The sequence below is a fragment of the Leopardus geoffroyi genome, chromosome E2 (assembly GCF_018350155.1).
Source record: "Leopardus geoffroyi isolate Oge1 chromosome E2, O.geoffroyi_Oge1_pat1.0, whole genome shotgun sequence".
In the NCBI taxonomy this organism is placed as follows: Eukaryota; Metazoa; Chordata; class Mammalia; order Carnivora; family Felidae; genus Leopardus; species Leopardus geoffroyi.
In genome coordinates this window covers 17,850,268-17,868,192 of record NC_059335.1, presented here as the reverse complement: position 1 = coordinate 17,868,192, position 17,925 = coordinate 17,850,268, and the positions used below count along the sequence as shown (strand labels likewise).

Below are 17,925 nucleotides of genomic sequence, written 5' to 3'. Positions count from 1 at the left end.
GCCCAGACATAAAGCAGTTGGTACCAGCTCTATCACATTTATTCGGGGAGTGGGCCTAGGTAGTATGACGGGATAGGGGTGGCAGGGAATTCAAGGAGGGAGAAGGATTGTGGGGAACCGAAGAAAAAGTGGCTGCTTGGTTGGGTCTTGGAGAATAAGGGGAGGTGTGTGGAAGGTGGGTTGCCTGGGATATGTGGTTGGAGACTTAGGGGTTAAGACAGAATGACTGGGGGGTTCTGGGTAGAGTTGGGGATGGGGCTTAGGATATCTGTGCAGAATCTGGGGAGATGGGGTGGGTGTCTGTACAGTCTGAGGCTGAGGGTCCTGCTTGGCCTGAAATAGGTGTCCAGGGGTGGGGGTCAGAAAAGGGGCTCAAGAGTCTGGGGGTGGCTGGCTGGGGTTTCAAGTCACAAGATGGGTAGGGGGAGTAGTGTCCAGTTGGAACGAGGGGGAAGGATCCAGAGTCTTGAGGACCAGGCCTAGATGGTCTGGGGTGGGAGGTCTGGGCAGTCTGGGATATTTGAGGGGTGGAGAGGGATTATGCTTGACTGATCTAGGGTGGGAGCAGGGCTGGCCACACCATAACATAGTGTCAGAGTGGGGAAAGGATCAAAATGGGATTTGGAGATGTTTTAACAGATGAGTCAGAAGGAAACAGAGGAGGGAATTTTGAGTGGGTTTATATTGCCAAGAAAGTGGGGTCAGTGGGGCTGGGAGACTGTAGGCTGAAGGGTTGTGCTTGTAGGGCCTGGAAGCTAGGGAGGTGTCAGGGGGTTGAAAGCTGGAGGGGGTATGAGAGTGGGAGCGTCAGTAGAAAGGTCTAGGTTACCAGGGCAGAGCCTAGTTGGGAAGGGTCAGGGTAGGATCCCAGATTGGGTGGGTGGTTTTGGCGCGCTCAGGACATCTGGCTGGGCGGAGTCAGGTCGGCTTTAAAAGAGGGGGCCAGAGGCGGCTCCCAGGGTTCAGGCATGACCGCCTACTTGGCAGCAGCCTGCGGCGGCGGTGGAGCCTGGGCCGTCGCCTGGGCTGTCGCGGGAGCGGCCTGGATGGACAGGACGCCCTCAGGAGACAGCGCAGACGTCACGGCGGCAGGGTCCACACCAGGCGGCAAGCGGTAGCGGCGGTGGAACTCGCGTGCGATGTATCCATGCTCATCCTGGAGAGAGAAAGAGAGATTTGAGTGGCTCCGCCCTTTCCGTATAGACGCCCTGTCGCTCCGGCCGGTGGGTCCCGCCTACGCATTCTGCTCCCACCCCTGCCAGCGGGCTCACCGGGCGCTCCTCGTGGCGCGCATGCACCTCCACGTGGTCGCCAACCACCTTGACGGCGATTTCCTCTGGGGAAAAGTGCTTCACGTCCAGCAGCACCGAGAAATGCCCAGGTTCCGTCGGGACCTAAGCACAGTCGATCGTCATGGTTGGGGCGGGGGAGGGGGGGGGGAGAGGGGGGGCGGGGGGGGCGGCTTCCAGGGCCCAGCAAGGCCCCTCCCCCCGCCCGTTCCGGGGCTGCCCCTGCCCCAGGCCTCCGGAACTGGGCAGTCTCCCTTCCCACTCCTACCCCCAAAGGATGTCTTCACCCGGAATAGCTGGGATCACCCCTCCCCCTGTAATCATAGATTTTCCTCACACAGACTGATGAGGCCCTCTTGTGCAAAGTCAGGGACCTCGGCTCTCACAGGGTAACCCTGCCCCCTCCCCCAGTGTCAAGGACCCATAGCCAGCGTATCCTTTGGACACTGAGTCCCCAGCCCCCTTCCTCTCAGAACTCCTGGTGCCCTTATTGTACCCCCTCCCCACCACCACCAGAAATTGCCAAGATGCCTCTTCCCCCAGCCTCCAGAGTCTTCTCTTTACCCTCCCACTGGAATCACGGGGCCGCTTACGCCCTCAACAGTTACCAGTATTCATCCTCCACTTCCCCGAGTGGCCAGGCCCCCCTTTTTCAAGTCACAGGACCCTTCCTCTGTCTCGAGACAGAGGGACACCACATACAGTCTCCAAACTCTTCCCCGAAAATGACAAAACATTCCTTCCCCTCAGGAGTCCCTGGGAACCCACACGCCCCCTTCAGAATGACTGAGCGCCCCCTTTTCCCCGGATCACCGGTCTCCTTCAGTCACCAACGCTCCCCCTCGGAGTGACCGCCGCACCCTATCAGTGACTCAGCCATTCCAGCCCCTCAGAGCTGAGCCCCTCCTCAGAGGGTCAGGGACCTCCCACCCCCTTCAGTAATCCGACCGCTAAGATTCTATACTCCGGCAACTCTAGAAGCCCCTCTGAGTGGCCGGACTTTCCACCCCGCTCAAAGCCAGGGGGCAAGCCTGCCTCACCCTCCCCCCCCCCCCCCCTCAGGATGACCGGGGCCCCAAGCCTTGGAAGTGGCCGGGTTACTGCCCTCCCCCAGGCCTGGCACCTGGGCGGCAGGCAGCGCCACGCTGGGTGCGCGCAGGTAGTAGGGGGCCAGCGTGGCGGGGCAGAGCGCAGCCAGCTCGGCCTCCAGCAGCCCCTCGCCGAAGCGCTGGTCGAAGAGGCGCCCGGGCAAAGGGGCCGAGGCGCGGCGCAGCCAAGACGGCTGCACAGGCACGGGGATCTCCATCCTGCTTCGCCGCTGCCGCCGCCCCTAGGCTCCGCAGTGCCCCTGCGTGCGCGGCAGCCGCTCTTATAGTACGCCTTGTGTCCGCCCCTCGGCGGGCCGCCCGGGGACACTGGGACCGCGGCCAGCGCCGGCCATTAATAGAGCCTTATTTAGAAAGCCCAACAATGACTTGGCCATTTATTAAGCGCCTTCTGGATGCCAGAGGTGATCCCCCAATTTCCCAAAGGGGAAACTAAGGCTGAGGAGGCGCAGCCTTGCCGAGTAGGTAGAACAGCACGGTATTTGGGACCCAGGGCCACCGCGCGGTTCGCAGTCCCTTTAATCCATTCCCGCCCCGCAGGCAGCTCCGGGGATGACGTAGATGGCGGTCTTAGGAGCAGATTCTTGGGTACAGGGAATGCGATAGCCAGCCAGGCTGTCAGGAGGACACAAAACAGACCCTACTCCCATCTCAACAGGGCCTTGGGCCCAGCCCCCCGGCAAGCCAGGCCTAATTCTGGGCCTCTGACTCAGCCTCGGGTGCCCAGGGTAGTGGGGTCTGCCAGGTGAGCAGCAGCCAGAGGGCGCGGGCACGAACAGTCCAGGCTGGCCCCCCAGGGGCCGCGCGCCGGGCCCGAAATAGCTCATTTTGATCCCACCATTTCGGCTAGCAGCCCAGGCCTGGCACTTAGTGCAACCAGCTGCTCCTGCAGCAAGACAGAAGTGGTTAATGACCCCGCGGGACCGGTTGGCTGGTCCGACGGATGAAGGGGCGTTGGTTAGAGAGGGGACGGATTCTCTAATTGCTCTGCAACGCGAAAAGCGGTAGTTATATTGGAGTCCATTTCTGCAGCAAAAGGGGGCGTGGCTAGAACACCCCGCTGGATAGCTAGTGTACTTTGGAACTCTTCCTAACCGCGAGCTCACCCTCAGATCCTTTCCATTGGTCCACAGCCTTGCCAATTACTGCCGCACGCTACGATTCTCCAATCAAACATGCTCTCTCAAGTCAGACCGACAATACAGCCAGTTGTGAGACATCTCCCTTTGGCCCCTTTCCAATTACTTTTATTTTCCTCTCCATCATTGGTCGCTTTGGAGGCCGCTCTCTTTAGCGTCGGCACTCCCAGAAAGGGGCGGGCCTGACAAGGCATTGCTAAGCGACCAAGCTGTGCGCGGGGTCAGCCCAGTGAAGGAGCTTAGCAGGCGGAAGCGCCCAGGTAGCTGCGGGATGGACCGCAGGTGAGCGATCCTTCCCGGGGACCACAGGAGGCCTGGGGAGGACCTAGAGTGAGATTAACACAGCCTTGGGTCAGATTTGCTAGGGTCCGGAATCTCTTTCTCAACCGCATTGGAACTACAACTCCCAAGATGCCCCACATCCTTTGGCTGCTCCAGCCTTGGACTTCATCATCTCGGGGGTCCCGTAGCGTTTTATGTTCCGCTTTCTAAGTGGCCCCAGGACTTTTCATTTTCCTCTAAAGATGCCCAGTGTCCTCTTGGAAATTAAATGTTTTAATTTTAAAATTTCCTCCAGACTCCTATGGGTGTTGGTTTTGACCTTTCTTGCTTAAGGCGGAGCCCAGTTACCGGGACTGTAGTCCGTTTACTGTTTTCTCCTCAGGGTCCCAAGGACTTATGGGAAATGTACAGTGATAAGTTTTAGGCTTGTTTCTTTTCTTTTCTTTTCTCTTCTTTTCTTTTCTTTTATAATGTTTTATTTATTATTTTTGAGAGAGAAAGACAGCATGAGCAGGGGAGGGCGGGGGCGACAAAGAATCGGAAGCAGGCTCCAGGCTCTGAGCTGTCAGCACAGAGACCGTCTTGGGGCTCGAATTCACAAACTGTGAGATCATGACCTGAGCCGAAGTCACGGATGATGCAAAAGAGATACAGATGCCCAGCCTCCTTCCAGATATTATGATTCTTTTGGCCTGGGGTGAGGACCTCACATCTGTATTTTTTAAAGTCTCCTAGATTGGATTAGGGTTAAGAGCCACCAGTTAGCAGTTCCTTGGTTTTCTGAGACTGCTTCAAGGGCTGATGGGAATCGAGCCTCTAGTATCATTATCTTGAATGTGCAGTGGCACTTCATGGGAATTATAGTTCATCTCTTCCAGGAATCTATGGGAATTGTAATCTGGTTCTGCCCTCCTCTTCCAACCTTGCAACCCGACTCCACCCCGCAACCCCCTAACAGGGCTGCACTGACCATGCTCCGCTTGCAGCCTTACTCTCCCCTTGCAGTCTGCCAGTTTTCTCAGTCGGAGACAGCCCCTTTGAGGATACTCCCCTGGATCAAAGCCACTACTGGCCATCCCGAAGCCAGACCTGGCACCCCAAGGTGAGGACACCCCATAGAGAGTGCTGTATGTGAGCCCAGTGGTGAGGGAGTGACTAGAGGGAAGGAGGACATGTGATGAGAGATAGGGGTAGGAAATTAAGAGACAGTCCCTCCTGCCCTCCCTACAGCTCTGCCCTTACTCAGTCCTCTGTCACCTGGATCCCCTGTCATAGCCCCAATCACTGAGTTGTTGCCATTGTAGGATGCGTTTCCTCCCCTCTGGACTGAGACACTCTTCGTGTGTGTCTTCGTTCCCCTACAGGGATGACCCTTCAGCCCTCACTTTCTTCTCCCCATCTCCATATCTTAGACCCTGAGCCTGTCCAGGTCCCAGAAGTCCAAGCTCCCCAAAGTTCCTAAGGCTCTGGCCACAGGTCCCAACTCCTCTGAGCTGTTTGAAGAGTCCTGGCCATCCAGCTCAGAGACCCCTTCCCCACCTAGCACCACTGAAGAACAGAAGGGAGCCTCCCCAACACCCACCCTGGTTGACAGCCGGGAGTCCGTGGTGGCCAAGTAAGTACCAGGAGCCCTGGAGGGAAAGAAGGGTTTGGGTCAGGAGGGGGCAGGCATCCCATAATAATCATCATAGCCAGAGTTGTTAATGCAGCACTTTTAGAATCACATTTCATGTGTGTTATTAAGTGCTCTGGAGCTAGGCTGCCTGGGTTCAAATCCTAGCTCTGTCACTTACCCTCCAATCTGGGCCTCAATCTGTAAATTGGGATATTAATAGCATATATCTCCCTAGGGCTGTCTTAAGCTTTCAACGAGTTACTGTCTATAAAGCTTCTATAACAAGTACTATAACATAATGAGTACTTGGATTTGTATGCTACAAGTTCAGCTGCTTTAATAAAGAGTACCAAATTAATTGGGGCTTAATCAAGAGAACATTTACTTCTCCCTCACCTAACAGTCCAGGTAGAAGCAACCAGGGCTGATATGGCAGCCCCTAGTTGAGATGTCAGGGACACGACATAGTTTCCTTCTATCTTGTTGCCTCCCATCACTAGGCTGTTGCTCTTTCCTTTATGGACCAAAATGGCTCCCAGCCACATCCACTTTCCAGAATCACATCTCCTCATACCCTGTTGGTCAAGAATCTAGTTACATGACCATAAAACTGTAAGGATCCCTGATAAATATATCTGTAGAAGACCTGTCCAGTCTTATATAGTCCTATATAATATTGCATTATTATATAAGAAAGGAGAACAGATGTTGAGGGACAAGTAGTAGGTACTTCCATCGTACTTGATAAACGTCACTATTGTGACTGTTAATGTCATTATTATTTGGCTCCACTCATTCACCCACCTCCCATTCTCTGATGCTCATAGGTACATAAACCGGTTCCGCCAGGCTCAGCCTACAAGCAGAGAGGAACGCCAGCCTGCAGGCCCAGCTGACTTTTGGTGGCTGCGGCCTGAATCTCCAGACACCAGCGGTCGACTTGCAGCAGGTACCTGCTTCAGTCCCATCCACTCCCAGCTGAAAACCTTTCCTGATCAATGTCCCCAGCAGACATTCCTCATACCCCACCAAAGTCAACTGGGGCTTCTCAGCAGGAGCCAGTGAACCAGAAGGAAGACCTGACATAGCAGTCTCAACTCTTGCCAAGGTGATGAGCACATCTCAGGCTAAGGCTGTGGCCCCCCTTCAGGAAATGAAGCAGGTGACATCCTCATCCACTTCCTTCCCTCTGTACCTGAACTGACAGCTCCAGCCCTAGGATAGACTTACAGTCCATCCCAGTTCAAGGAAGCTTAAACAAAAAAGAAGGATTCGTTGGCTAATACAATCAAGAAATCCAAATGCATATGCTCTCAGGCATGGCTGGATCCAGGTGTTTGGACAGTATTAAGAGGAACTCAACTCTCCTGAATCTCTGTTCCTCTTTGTTGGGTTCAATCTCAGGCAGGCTTTCCCCATGAAGTCACGAAGATAGCCTTAGTTCGCTCTAGGTTTCTAACTTACATAGTTAGTTTAGCGGAAAGAGGAGGATTTTCCAATAGTTCCTTCCAGAGCACCAGGGCTTACTCTCATTCATTCATCTTTGAGCCAATCACTGTGGAACCAGAGGACAGATTGTTGCGATTAGCCAGTCTTGGTCAGGAAGGTGAGGTCAACCCTTCTCCCACAACAATGACTACAAGGCGGGGAGGGGGAGGCGCGAGGGGCGGGGGTGGATCCACAGAGGAACACTGGGTCCCCCTTCCCTGAGGAGGAGGAGCAGATTCTAAGCCAGCATGTGAGGGTACCAGGTGGAGTGCAGACTGGACTTCGGGCCCTCTGTCCAGAGCCCCTTTCCTAGCACCCTTTGAGGTGGGGGCTGGCCTCTGACCCCTGTCACCTCACAGAGCCTCAGCACGTGGAACTCACCCCTGCTGGACCTGGAGACGCTGAGCCTGCAGAGCAGAGCTGCCAGGCTGCTCAAACGCAGGTGCCTTCCCTGCCCTCATCGTCCCCACTCCTACAGCTCCGGGCCCAGCCCACTGCCTCTGAGACCTCTGTTGCCTCACTTCTGCTTTCTCCCTACAGCAAGGCCTCAGTCTCCTCCTCCTCACTCGGCCCTAGCGATGCCAGCGGCTCCTCATGCCCCGTCAGCTCTGATGGCCTCTCTCCCTTCTCCATGACCTTCACCCCTGACTCCAGCAAGGGCTCTGACCCCAAGGCACACGGTAAGTTCTGAGGCCACGATTGAGGGCAGTCTGGATGTGAATCCCAGCTCTGACATTTACCAGCTGTGTCACCTGGGACCTTTCTGGGCCCCTCTGTTTCTGCAGCTTTAAAACAGGGGTAATAAATGAGTCGGTGAATGCAGGGTGCGCTTACCGCCGGTCTGTTAGTATGGCAGGCCCTCTCCCTGCATCCCGTTTGCAGTTCTGAACACAGATGTCCAAAATCGGAAATTAGCTCTTTGCTAATTTGGCACCATACCTGATTTGATGCAAAATCTGACCTAAAGAGTATGAAGGCTGTTTATGATCTCTGTGTATTTCATTTAGGGTGACTAGTCGTACAATTTTTGCTATGGTTGTGTTACATTGAACCACATGAAAATCTCTGTCTTTGTAAGTAAAAGGTGGTTGAATATTGGCAATTTCGTGTTGTTCAGTGAAATGCTAATGTGTTAGAGTCTGGTGTACTGACCCAGCCCCCTGGCAGTGCTATTCACATCGTGTGACTCTGCTAAAGCATGCAAACTGTTGAACTCTCCATTTCTGCCGTCTGAAATTTTCAGACTTCAGAGGTGGGATAAAGGACCTGGGTTACTACTGTCATCATTGTTGTTACTGTTACTCCATGCCCAGGTCCTGGGATGATGCCGTGGTGCACAGAACAGATGCTCTCCGTGTCTCATGGGGCTTAAGTGAGCGGGGACAGGCAGGCACAGTGAACAGACAGGTGTTCGTGCCTGGTGCATGACCCTGCCTCCTTGTCTGATTCTTTGCTCCTTTTCAGCTTCACCTCACCTTTTATTCACCTTTCCTTCCTAAGCCTCAGTTTTCTCATCTGTAAAATGGGGGTAAAACTAGTATGTACTTCATGAGTTGTTCTGCAGAAATGTATTCATTCTTTCATCTAAAAAACATTGAATACCGGGACGCCTGGGTGGTTCAGTTAAGCATCCGAGTTCAGCTTAGGTCATGATCCCATGGTTTGTGGATTCAAACCCCGCGTCAGGCTCTGTGCTGACAGCTTGGAGCTTGGAGCTTGCTTCAGATTCTGTGTGTCTTTCTCTCTCTGTCTACCCCTCCCTTGTTCATGCTCTGTGTCTCAAAAGTAAGTGTTAAAAAAAAAAAAAAAACCCACAAAAAACATTGAATACCTGTTGTGGATGAGGCCCTGTGAGTGGGCTTGGCGATTCCACAGTGAACCAACCATACATGGTCCCACCTTCATGGTCCTCATAATATAGTCAGTGTAGGGCAGAAAATAGCTATATAACCCCACAAACAAAAGTGAAATATAAGCAGAAATGAAGGCCATGCGATGGTTGTGATGCTGGGAAGTCACAGAAGGCCTCCGGGGAAGAGGGGCTATCTAACTGGAGACTTGAACAATGATGGTGGAGACAGTAGCCCTCTAGCACGTACTCAGGACCTGAGGTGGGAGGGAACATGGTACAGACAATGGACTAGAAAAGGCAAGGGATGGGGGGGGGGGTGGTGAGAGTAATGTGGGGTAAGGTGGAAGAGATTGGCAGGAGTCAGATTACATTGGGCCAGGTAGGCACAGGAGGCATTTGGTCATGATCTTAGTACTAGGGAGCCATGGAGGATTCTGAGCAGGGAAAGGATGTGATCTAAGTTGGGTATTAACAGACTCCCTCTGGCTGCTGTTGACCCCCTAGTGAGAGATGCTGGTAGTTTCACTTGGGCCAGAGCCTGAGGAGCAGAGTAGAGGGAAGTGGCCAGGTTTGGAAGTAGAGTCACAGGATATAGAGGGGAGTGAGGGAGAGAGATCCAGGGTGACACCCCCCCCCCCTTCTCTGTGCAACATCAAATGACAGGTCTTTTAAGAGACAATGGTAGCCCTACTGATCATTATTGATGAAGTTATGCTCTGAATGATCGGAATGATATCCATGTCCATTTGCCCCACTGAACTGAGGACAACCAGTGGCCTTACCCTTAGTCACTGCGGTATCCCTAGCACGGGTCTGGGCACCGCAGTTCAATATAATCAGTTCATTTGGCATTTATGCCACAGATACTGGTGGCACCAGGCCTTGTTCTTGACATTGGGGATATGAGAATGGTCAGACAGAAATAATCACTGCCCTTGTGTAGCTGCCAGAGATACATAAACAAAGAAGTGCCATACTGAGTATGTTAGAATGTGAAAAGTACTAAGGAAAAAAATGGAACAAGAAAGAGGATTGGGAGTGGTAAGGCTGGGGGTTGTTGTGGTTTTAAATAGGGTAGCCAGGGAAGACCTCACTAAGAAGGTGATACTGAGCAAAGATTGGAAGGATTTGAGGGACTGAACCCTGTACATACAGGAGGGAACAACATGACAGGCAGTGGGAACCACAAATGCACAGGCTTTTGCTTTTTACCAGGACAGGTGCAGCCTGGGGAGGGTTCTAATCCAGGAGGGCCCTGATCTGACTCAGGTGTTCCCAGGCTCTCTCTGGCTGCAGGGTAAATAGATTGGGAGGACAGAAGTAGAGAAACAAGAGAAAAGGTTCCTGTTGGGTTGGCCCCAGGTAAGGGCAGTAAAGAGGGGGAGAAGTGAAGGGCCCCTGGGTGGCTCAGTTGGTCAAACGTCCGACTTTGGCCATCATCATCTCACAGTTCATGAGTTCAAGCCCCATGTCAGGCTCTGTGCTGACAGCTCAGAGTCTGGAGCCTGCTTCGGATTCTATGTCTTCCTCTCTCTCTGCCCCTCCCCACCCTCTCAAAAATGAATGTCTAAAAAAATTAAAAAAAAAAAAAAAAAAAAAGAGGGGGAGAAGAGGGCAGATTCTGGAGCATCTGTCTTGTTTACTGCTGTATCCATAATGTCCAGGCAGAAAGTAAGAGCTCAATAAATACTTGCTGATGAATAAAGAATTGTATGATGGCAGCTTGAGAAGCCCAGGAGTGCTCTATCCCTGACTCTGCTTCTTTTCTCACTTCCTATTTGGATGAGGAGTTGGGACATTATCTGGAGAGCTTGTCTGAATAACTTTCTGGTACAGTTAAAAGGTATATAAACAGACTGCCCTTGGTTTGCTCATCACCCTAGCCCCTCTCTGCTTACCCCACAGGAACACCAGCACATGCCCCCATCCCTGCTCCAGCCCCGATCTCCTTCCAGGCACCCTTGCGTCCAGAGGATGACATTCTATACCAGTGGCGGCAGCGGCGGAAGCTTGAAAGAGCTCGAGGAGGGCAGGGTGATGGAACCTGGGTGCTACCCCAGACTCCTGCCCTCACCACTCCAGTGAGATGGGAGAGGGAGGAGCTTGAGGGGGCTGGAGGGAGGGGTGCTAAGGAGAGCTGGAGGAAAGAGGAGCCTGGAGGCGACTGAGGACCCCTCTACCCTTTCTTTTTATCTCAGGTCCCTGTCCCTGTTTGTCGACAAGCTCCCGCTGCTCCTGCAGAGTCCCTTGCTTCCTTGGGAACCCAGCCTAATTGCGTCCCACTTTGGAGCAGTGTGACCCGGCCTGGTCCCCTGGAGGCCTTCCATATGGAGAGGCCTCCTATTCCGCCAGGGTTCTCTCCACACATCTTTTGGGGCCCCAGCCCCCATGGGTTCTTCTGGGCCCCGCAGCCTGGTCCCTGGGTACCTCTCGGGGCCATTCCTCCCACGCCCTTCGCCTCTACCCCTGCGCCTCCGGGTTCCACTCCGGTGCCCCAGGCCTCCACCGCGGCACCTTCAGCCTCCACCTCCCCGCCCCCAGCCGCCCCCCAGGATCCGCCCGCTCTTGCGCCAAGCTGCCCCGCCCAGCCTGAGAAGCAGGGCCCCAAGCCTGGGAGTGGCAGAGCCCGGCGCCGCGAATCCGCTGGGAGAGTCACGGCAGCTGACGAGGGTCCTGGCCTGCAGCTCAGAGGCGCCCTGGGCCAGGTAGTAGCGGCTCGGCTTTTCCCGGACAGCCTGGAGGACACGCCCCCTCACCTTGAGGGCCCACCTCTGGCAGAGACTGAATCTCAGAAAGTCAAGGCCACACAGCCCCAAACCAAGGTTACACCCCCTCTATCTGGATCCCATTTTCCCAAAGAACAGACCCCGCCTAGTCGGTCTAAAGCAGAGTCTCGGATTGCCAAGGCCAAGCTCCCCCTAGCGATGTCGGAGCCGAAGAAGGACAAAGACACTCCCTTGGCTGAAGCTGGGTATCTGAAACCCAGAGTCCCGCCCCCTCCAGCTAAGGAGGTGTCCGCTTGCATCGAGGCCCCGCCCCCTTCCTTCAGGGCGGGGTCTCTGGAGGCGGTGGCTACGGCCCCGTCCGCTGCTGACCACGCCTCCTCAGAGCTGCTCTGCCAGGCCGCCCGACTTCTAGAGGCTGCAGAGGGTGAGCTGATGTGCGTGGCTGCCCAGATCTGGATAGTAGTCCAGCACCCCACGAGTCAACCTCCTGGCGCTCCCTCTTTTTCCCCTAGACTCTGACGGCAGCGAGTTCCAGGACGACCCTGTACTGCAGGTGCTAAGAGTTAAGAGGGCCGAGCTGAGGCTGCAAAAAAGGTGACCATCACCAGGATCTACAACACGCCTTTCCCAGAGCCATCCACAACCCCAGACCCCAATCCTGAGCACATAACCACCTCAGCTTCTACAACCCCGGATTTTTTGCAGGAAAGTGGCCGCGCAGTTATCGCTCTTACTGGACCACACTGAAGACCAAGCGACTTGGTCTCCTCCAACCAGATCACCTTCCAGGTCCCCAGAGAGGCGACTGCAAAAGGAAGGAGCTTCTCTTGAGACCAGACGACGCTGAATTATACAAATTGTATTTTTCCCAATAAAATATTTTTTTCAAGTTACTTAGTTTCTCTGAGAGTTGTTCTGGAAAGGCTAAGAGTCGTGCTAATTAAGAGAAATGGCTTCCTCCCTCCCCCTATCCGAGGTACCTCTGCCCTGCCCCACCCCACTCTGGTTCCTGACCATTGGCACAGAATCTCTTCTGGTTTCCTCTCTGAGGAATCCTCTCTGAGGTCAGGACAGGGAGGGGTTCCAGGACAGATGTCAGTCAAGACTGGACTTACCTTAGCTGACTCTCAACTCAGAGTGGATCCTCCTGTCTCAGCTGAGACCAAAGGGCTGTCCTTTGGGTATGAAACTAATGGGGGTCATCAGAGTGCTGGGCAATGGTCAATCCTCAGTCCACACCCTGCTTGAGCCAGAAGCAGCATTTAGTGTGCTGATACCTCCCTCCCTGAAACACCTCCTCCTTACCCTTCCAATGCCCCACCCCACTCCTCACCTCTCTGGTCACACCTTGTCATTGCTCCAACCTGTCACCTTAGCATGTCCCAGGTCCTTGCCTTTAACTATCTGTACTCATTCTCAGGCATCTCTAGCCCATCTCTATTCTAATAGTCCCCAAATTTCAATCTTCACCCTAGACCGGGCCACTGAACCTCAGGTTCCTGTATTCCGCTACCTGCTCCATTCCTCACCAGTTCCATGCCAATGCCTACTGTCTCAAAGTTCACAGGTCTTAAACTGAGCTCTCAATCTTCCCCCTAACTTGCCACTCTGGTTTTTCTGTGCTCTATTCTAGTTGCCCAGGCCAAAAGCCATGTGGCCATTCCTGACTCCTCTCTTTCCCCCACCCCACAGTCAGTCAATTTGGCTAGCAATTCCTTTAAAATCTATCCGGAATTTAACCCCTTATTCTTCCACTGCCCTCACCCTAGCCTAAGCTATGGCACCTGGACTATTGAAAAACCTATTGTTTTGTCTGCAAATTATTTGACACACTTCCCATCAAAAAGTAGATTCTATGTCCCTTCTCCTTGAAACTGGATAAAACTTTGTGACTGCCTCAACAAATAGAATGCAGAGGAAATGATACTGCTTTAACTTTCTAAACCAAATTAGCCAAGATGATACAGTATCCCCCCTGATCTCCCCCTCCTTTTGTATGCTTTGGAGCCCTGGACTTCCATGTAAAAAGTCCAGTTGCCATGCTGGATAGGGATTTTGGTTACACAGGTGTATGCACTTGTCGAAATTCAGTGAAATTTCTGAATGTCATTGTATGTGAAGTTTACCTCAAAAATAAATATTGAACTCTAAAGATACGCATGCTGAAGTGTTTAGGGGACAGTATACCAATGCCTATAATTTATTTTGAAATACATCCAAAAAATAGTAAGATTAATGAAACAGGATGAATAGAGTAATAAGTGAATTGAGATAAAGCAAATACAGTAAAATGTTAATTTTACTGTAGGATCTAAGTGGTGGATCTATGGGTGTCAACTGTAAAATTGTTCAACTTTGCTGTATGTTAGAAAATTTTCATAATAAAATGTTGGAGAATGTATGATCAGGATTATGTTGATATCTGTATTTATTAAAGAGGGAGGATAGGATAGGTTTCTATTAAAAGTAGCTTCTGTATGTCATAGACATGGCATATATTTGTCTTCAGCCTTTTTGAACAAACCACACAATTAAATGAAATAAAAAAGAAGGAAATAGCTGTTTAGATATAAAGAGGATTTCTGAGGAAGTTATGTTCAAGCTGAGACAGGTAGGAATTAACTAGTTGACAAAAGACTATCCTAATTACTATCGCTGGATTTTAACTCATCTCCAAGCCTTAGTGACATAATGCAATCATTTTGTTATGTTCGTGGATTCTGTGAGTCAGATATTTGGACACAGCACAGTTGGGGACAGTTTATCTCTGCTCCATGTAGGCAGGATATATTTTCCCTTCCTTTGAATACTGACGTAGCCACAAATTAACTGATTAGTTTTTGAATGAATGAGAGAATGAATCAAAGCTGTACTTTCTGAGGTGAGGGGCCCTGTTGAGAACATGACCAGTGAAAGTCTTCTTGGAAACAGCATTGTTATAGTGTTTTCTGGACCTGGCTCAAGTTAGAGGCGGAAAGATTGGGATTGGCTTTATAGGAGACCTGGTCATGTTCTCCATTGCGGGCTAAACGAGGTCCTATGAAAAAGGAGTCAGAGCCGGAGGCCGGCCTGTAAGAAACAGTAGAGGAGGAGGTAAGGACAATGTGGGAAGGGCAAAGATTATGTCCCAGGCAGAGTATCTGAGCCAGTGAAAACCATCCATGGGCAAATGTCCTCAGTATTCTGTGGGCGGTGTCAGGGTCAACTGACAAAGCTGGAGCTAGAGGATTGAGACCTTGAAAAGCTATTTGGGGATGGAGAAAAGCCCTGAGGCCATGGAAGAATCCAATTAAGAGTGTCAGAAGGGGGAAAACAGTGTCAGAGGAGTGGTCACTGAGAATGGACTAAGGGGAGAGCCCACTGCTTAGTGTTAGAAGTGTTGGAAGCAAAGCATAAAGAACCTGGGGGTGTGTCTCAGGAGGGCAATGACAGCCAATGAAAAGCAGTCATGGGCGCGGCGCTGTCAAACTTCGCGGGGCGGGACCGAAGAGGCCGAGCCAGGGATGGGACCAAAACCCAAGCCAATGAAAAGCCGCTAGGTGGGTGGGGAGTCATCCTAAGGCCAAGGGAGGAGCCAATGAAAAGCGGCGCCGCGTCCCCACTGCCCCGCCTCCGTGGGGCGCGCGCCGGAGCCACGGGCAGCCGTTAGGGGCGGGGCCTGCAGCCGCCCGCGCGCGGCTCGCGCCCTCCCCTTTGTGTCGCCATGGCGGCGGCAGCGGCGACGAGGACGACGAGCGACGGGCCGAGCGCGGCCGGCGCCTGAGGAGGCTACGCTACCATGGTGGTGAGGGGCCCAAGCGGGCGTCAGTCCGTCCGCGTGTCAGTCTGTCCGCGCGCGGCCCCGCCCCGCGCGCCCCGCCCCCGGCCCCGCCCGAGCCCGCGGCCTGCGCCGCCCCTCACCCCTCGTCGAGGTCCCTCTCGTCCCCCGGCCTGGTCTTGGGCCCAAGCCCTTACCCCAGCCCCGCCCCCTCAGTGCTCATCCCCTTCCATGTCCTGGATGGAGGTGACAGTGCCGAGGACCCAGGCTTGGGGGGGAGGGGCTAGTCCCGGGAAGGACCCGCACCACGAAGTGGCCCCCGCAGGGGCCTGCTGAAGCTTCCCGGGTCCTTCGCCAGTCCCCATCCCAGAGCCATCCTCAGCTTCCTCTCCCCACCTCCACCCTTTTCTGACTAGCCCACTCCCCCTCCTACCACCAGCCCCCTTCGCGTTCTTGAGCCCCACCCCCACCCGGCTCCATCCTCCGCCTGACCCTTTTCTTCTCTTTCTCTTCCATCTCATTCCGTTCTGTTTCCTCTCAGTCTACGCTCCCTTACCCCCCATCAGCCTGAACCTTTACCTCATCCTCTCCAGCGTCTCCCCTCTCCTTACTTCACCCCAACCCCAAACCAGCAGTGTACCTCTTGCTAGATCCTTGGGTCCTTCTCCATCTTCTTGTCCTCACCCTCCCTCCCCCACCATCTCCCTCTCCCACCATGCTGCTTCTGCTCATTCATCCATTCATTCTCTCATTCGCTCATTTAACAGACATTCCCTGATACCTCTGGGCAGACCCCATGTTCCACGTGCAAAGAGATTCAGATCTCATCCTGCTTTGAGGAGCTTTCTGAGCTGGAGGGGGACAGACCTGAGGGTGAGACCCAAGGATGAACTTAGGGTCTCAGGGATATGAAGGAAGGAGAGGCTAGAGCCCAGCCTGGAAAATCCCTATCTGGCAGCTGGTTAATTTATTTGTCACGTTTTACTTGGTTCCTGCTGTGTAACTGGACACTGGGACCCACAGAGGAATCAGGCAACCTTCCCTGTGAGAAGCATCAATTCTGTGCCCAGCTATGTGCTGGAGTCCTGATCCTGGGGAAGTCACAGTCCAATGGGGGAGATGGGCTTGTCACCAGTGACATCTCAGAGTGCTCAGGGCTGGAATGGGGATAGAGGAGTCCAGAAGAGGAGGCTGACACAGCCTGGGTCAAGAGGACAGGATGAGAGTTGAGACCTGAGGCATGAGGAGGAGTGAACCTACTGAAAGAATTAGGAAGAGTGTCCCATGCAGAGAGAACAATCTTTGCAAAGGCCTAGGAGGAAATGAGAAGGTCGTGCTTTTGTTGGACTCTAAAGTGTGAGCCCTGAGAGTAGAGGCCATTGGGGGGGAAGGCTGGGCTGGAGTGGTAAAGAGAGACCTGAGAATTCAGAGTTTATCTTGAAGATAACAGGGAGCCATTGAAGGTCTATGATCTATGGAGAGACAGAGGTAGATCTGTGTGGTAAGAAAATTATACCAGCACTTGCTAGGAAGAAGCGAGCAGGAGGGGAGAGGTTAGAAGCAGGAAGATTGATAAGATGGGAGCTATGATTGTCCAGACATCAATGAAAGGTGTGGAGAGGCACATAGGGGAGATGACTATACTCCGCAGGGGCTAAAGGAGGGCTTTAAGCAGGGAGAGATGGTACCAGCGTGCGCTCTCCCTCCCTCACCCTCAGTCCCTTTTCTTCCAGCCCCCCCACCCCAGACCACCCACGAAGAAACAGGCCTACCCTCAGTTGCCTTCACCTCCCCCTGACCTACCCTTCTGCTCCATGCTCAGGGCAGCCTGTGAAGCAATTCGGGCCTCTGGGCCCAGGCTCACAGATAACAATGCTCCCGTTGTCTCTCTGCTCCCATCTCTGGAGGCCTCTGATTCTTCTTTCTGCTCTACAGGCTCGCAGCACTGACAGCCTGGATGGCCCAGGGGAAGGCTCAGTGCAGCCTCTGCCCCACACTGGGGGGCCTAGTGTGAAGGGGAAGCCAGGGAAAAGGTGAGAGGTGAGGGTGAGGCTCAGCTTAGGAGGGGGGCCAAGCACAGGAGCCACTAGTGATGTGTCACCTGTCCCCCAGGCTCTCGGCTCCTCGAGGTCCCTTCCCTCGGCTGGCTGACTGTGCCCATTTCCACTATGAGAATGTTGACTTTGGCCATATTCAGGTATGGGGGCTTTGCACCCAGGTGGGAGGGTGAGATCCTACCCAACCTTGAAGCAATATCACCCACTTTACCCCTGAAGCCTATCTCAGGAATAGCTGAGCAGTCGCTGGCAGGAGGTGCAGGGTGGAAGAGGAGAACTGTTCATTCATTTGTTCGTTTCTTTATTCATTCACCTAACTTTTTGTTAGGTGTACACACTGTGCCAGGGCCCTGTACTCTGAGACATCAGCAGGCCCTGCCCTTAGGGAGCCCCAGGCAGGGGACACAGATCCATTTCTAGATAGTGCTAACCTGGGAATGTCAGGACTGGGACAAAAGTGAGGCCCTTACCTGAGCCTTTATTTCCCACTATAGCTCCTGCTGTCTCCAGAGCGTGAAGGCCCCAGCTTCTCTGGAGAGAATGAGCTGGTGTTTGGGGTACAGGTGACCTGCCAGGTGAGGCCACCCCTCCTCTCATCTAGCCTGACAGACTGG

The 17,925-nt window shown here is 53.4% G+C and overlaps 2 protein-coding genes and 1 long non-coding RNA gene across 12 annotated transcripts; 2 read left to right on the top strand and 1 right to left on the bottom strand.

Annotated features, from left to right (window-relative positions):
* Window positions 1-21: 21 nt before the first annotated feature.
* HSPB6 (heat shock protein family B (small) member 6) lies at window positions 22-2,949 on the bottom strand. The gene is made up of 3 exons (XM_045441237.1): window positions 2,413-2,949; window positions 1,272-1,394; window positions 22-1,156 (listed from the first exon to the last, which is right to left on the bottom strand). The coding sequence occupies exons 1-3, from the start codon at window positions 2,593-2,595 to the stop codon at window positions 977-979; spliced, it is 486 nt and encodes a 161-aa protein (XP_045297193.1). The 5' UTR covers window positions 2,596-2,949; the 3' UTR covers window positions 22-976.
* A 746-nt stretch (window positions 2,950-3,695) lies between these two features.
* Window positions 3,696-12,390, top strand: PROSER3 (proline and serine rich 3). 10 transcript variants are annotated; one of them, XM_045440990.1, is made up of 11 exons: window positions 3,696-3,816; window positions 4,822-4,918; window positions 5,229-5,431; window positions 6,259-6,380; window positions 6,487-6,539; window positions 7,279-7,361; window positions 7,460-7,599; window positions 10,677-10,852; window positions 10,970-11,921; window positions 12,010-12,091; window positions 12,203-12,390. In XM_045440990.1, exons 1-11 carry the CDS (start codon window positions 3,806-3,808, stop codon window positions 12,342-12,344), a joined length of 2,061 nt encoding a protein of 686 aa, XP_045296946.1. In that variant the 5' UTR covers window positions 3,696-3,805; the 3' UTR covers window positions 12,345-12,390. The 10 variants fall into 10 exon arrangements, with proteins under 10 accessions (XP_045296946.1, XP_045296943.1, XP_045296945.1 ...); XM_045440987.1 differs by having other exon boundaries at window positions 6,487-6,593; XM_045440989.1 differs by having other exon boundaries at window positions 6,484-6,539.
* Window positions 12,391-17,188: 4,798 nt separating this feature from the next.
* LOC123578318 lies at window positions 17,189-17,835 on the top strand. The gene is made up of 3 exons (XR_006702307.1): window positions 17,189-17,294; window positions 17,367-17,451; window positions 17,806-17,835. It is a non-coding gene; the product is annotated as an uncharacterized LOC123578318 (long non-coding RNA).
* The last annotated feature ends 90 nt before the right edge of the window (window positions 17,836-17,925 follow it).

What these genes read in the sequence shown, in the direction of transcription:
- HSPB6 (XM_045441237.1), bottom strand. Translation starts at nt 2,595, where the DNA reads ATGGAGATCCCCGTGCCTGTGCAGCCGTCTTGGCTGCGCCGCGCCTCG. An exon ending in TGGCGCTGCCTGCCGCCCAG is followed by an intron (nt 1,395 to 2,412) that starts GTGCCAGGCCTG and finishes GACTGTGCTTAG; the next exon opens with GTCCCGACGGAACCTGGGCA. An exon ending in CGCGCCACGAGGAGCGCCCG is followed by an intron (nt 1,157 to 1,271) that starts GTGAGCCCGCTG and finishes TTCTCTCTCCAG; the next exon opens with GATGAGCATGGATACATCGC.
- PROSER3 (XM_045440985.1), top strand. An exon ending in CGGGAGTCCGTGGTGGCCAA is followed by an intron (nt 5,432 to 6,258) that starts GTAAGTACCAGG and finishes TGATGCTCATAG; the next exon opens with GTACATAAACCGGTTCCGCC. An exon ending in CTCTGACCCCAAGGCACACG is followed by an intron (nt 7,600 to 10,676) that starts GTAAGTTCTGAG and finishes CTTACCCCACAG; the next exon opens with GAACACCAGCACATGCCCCC.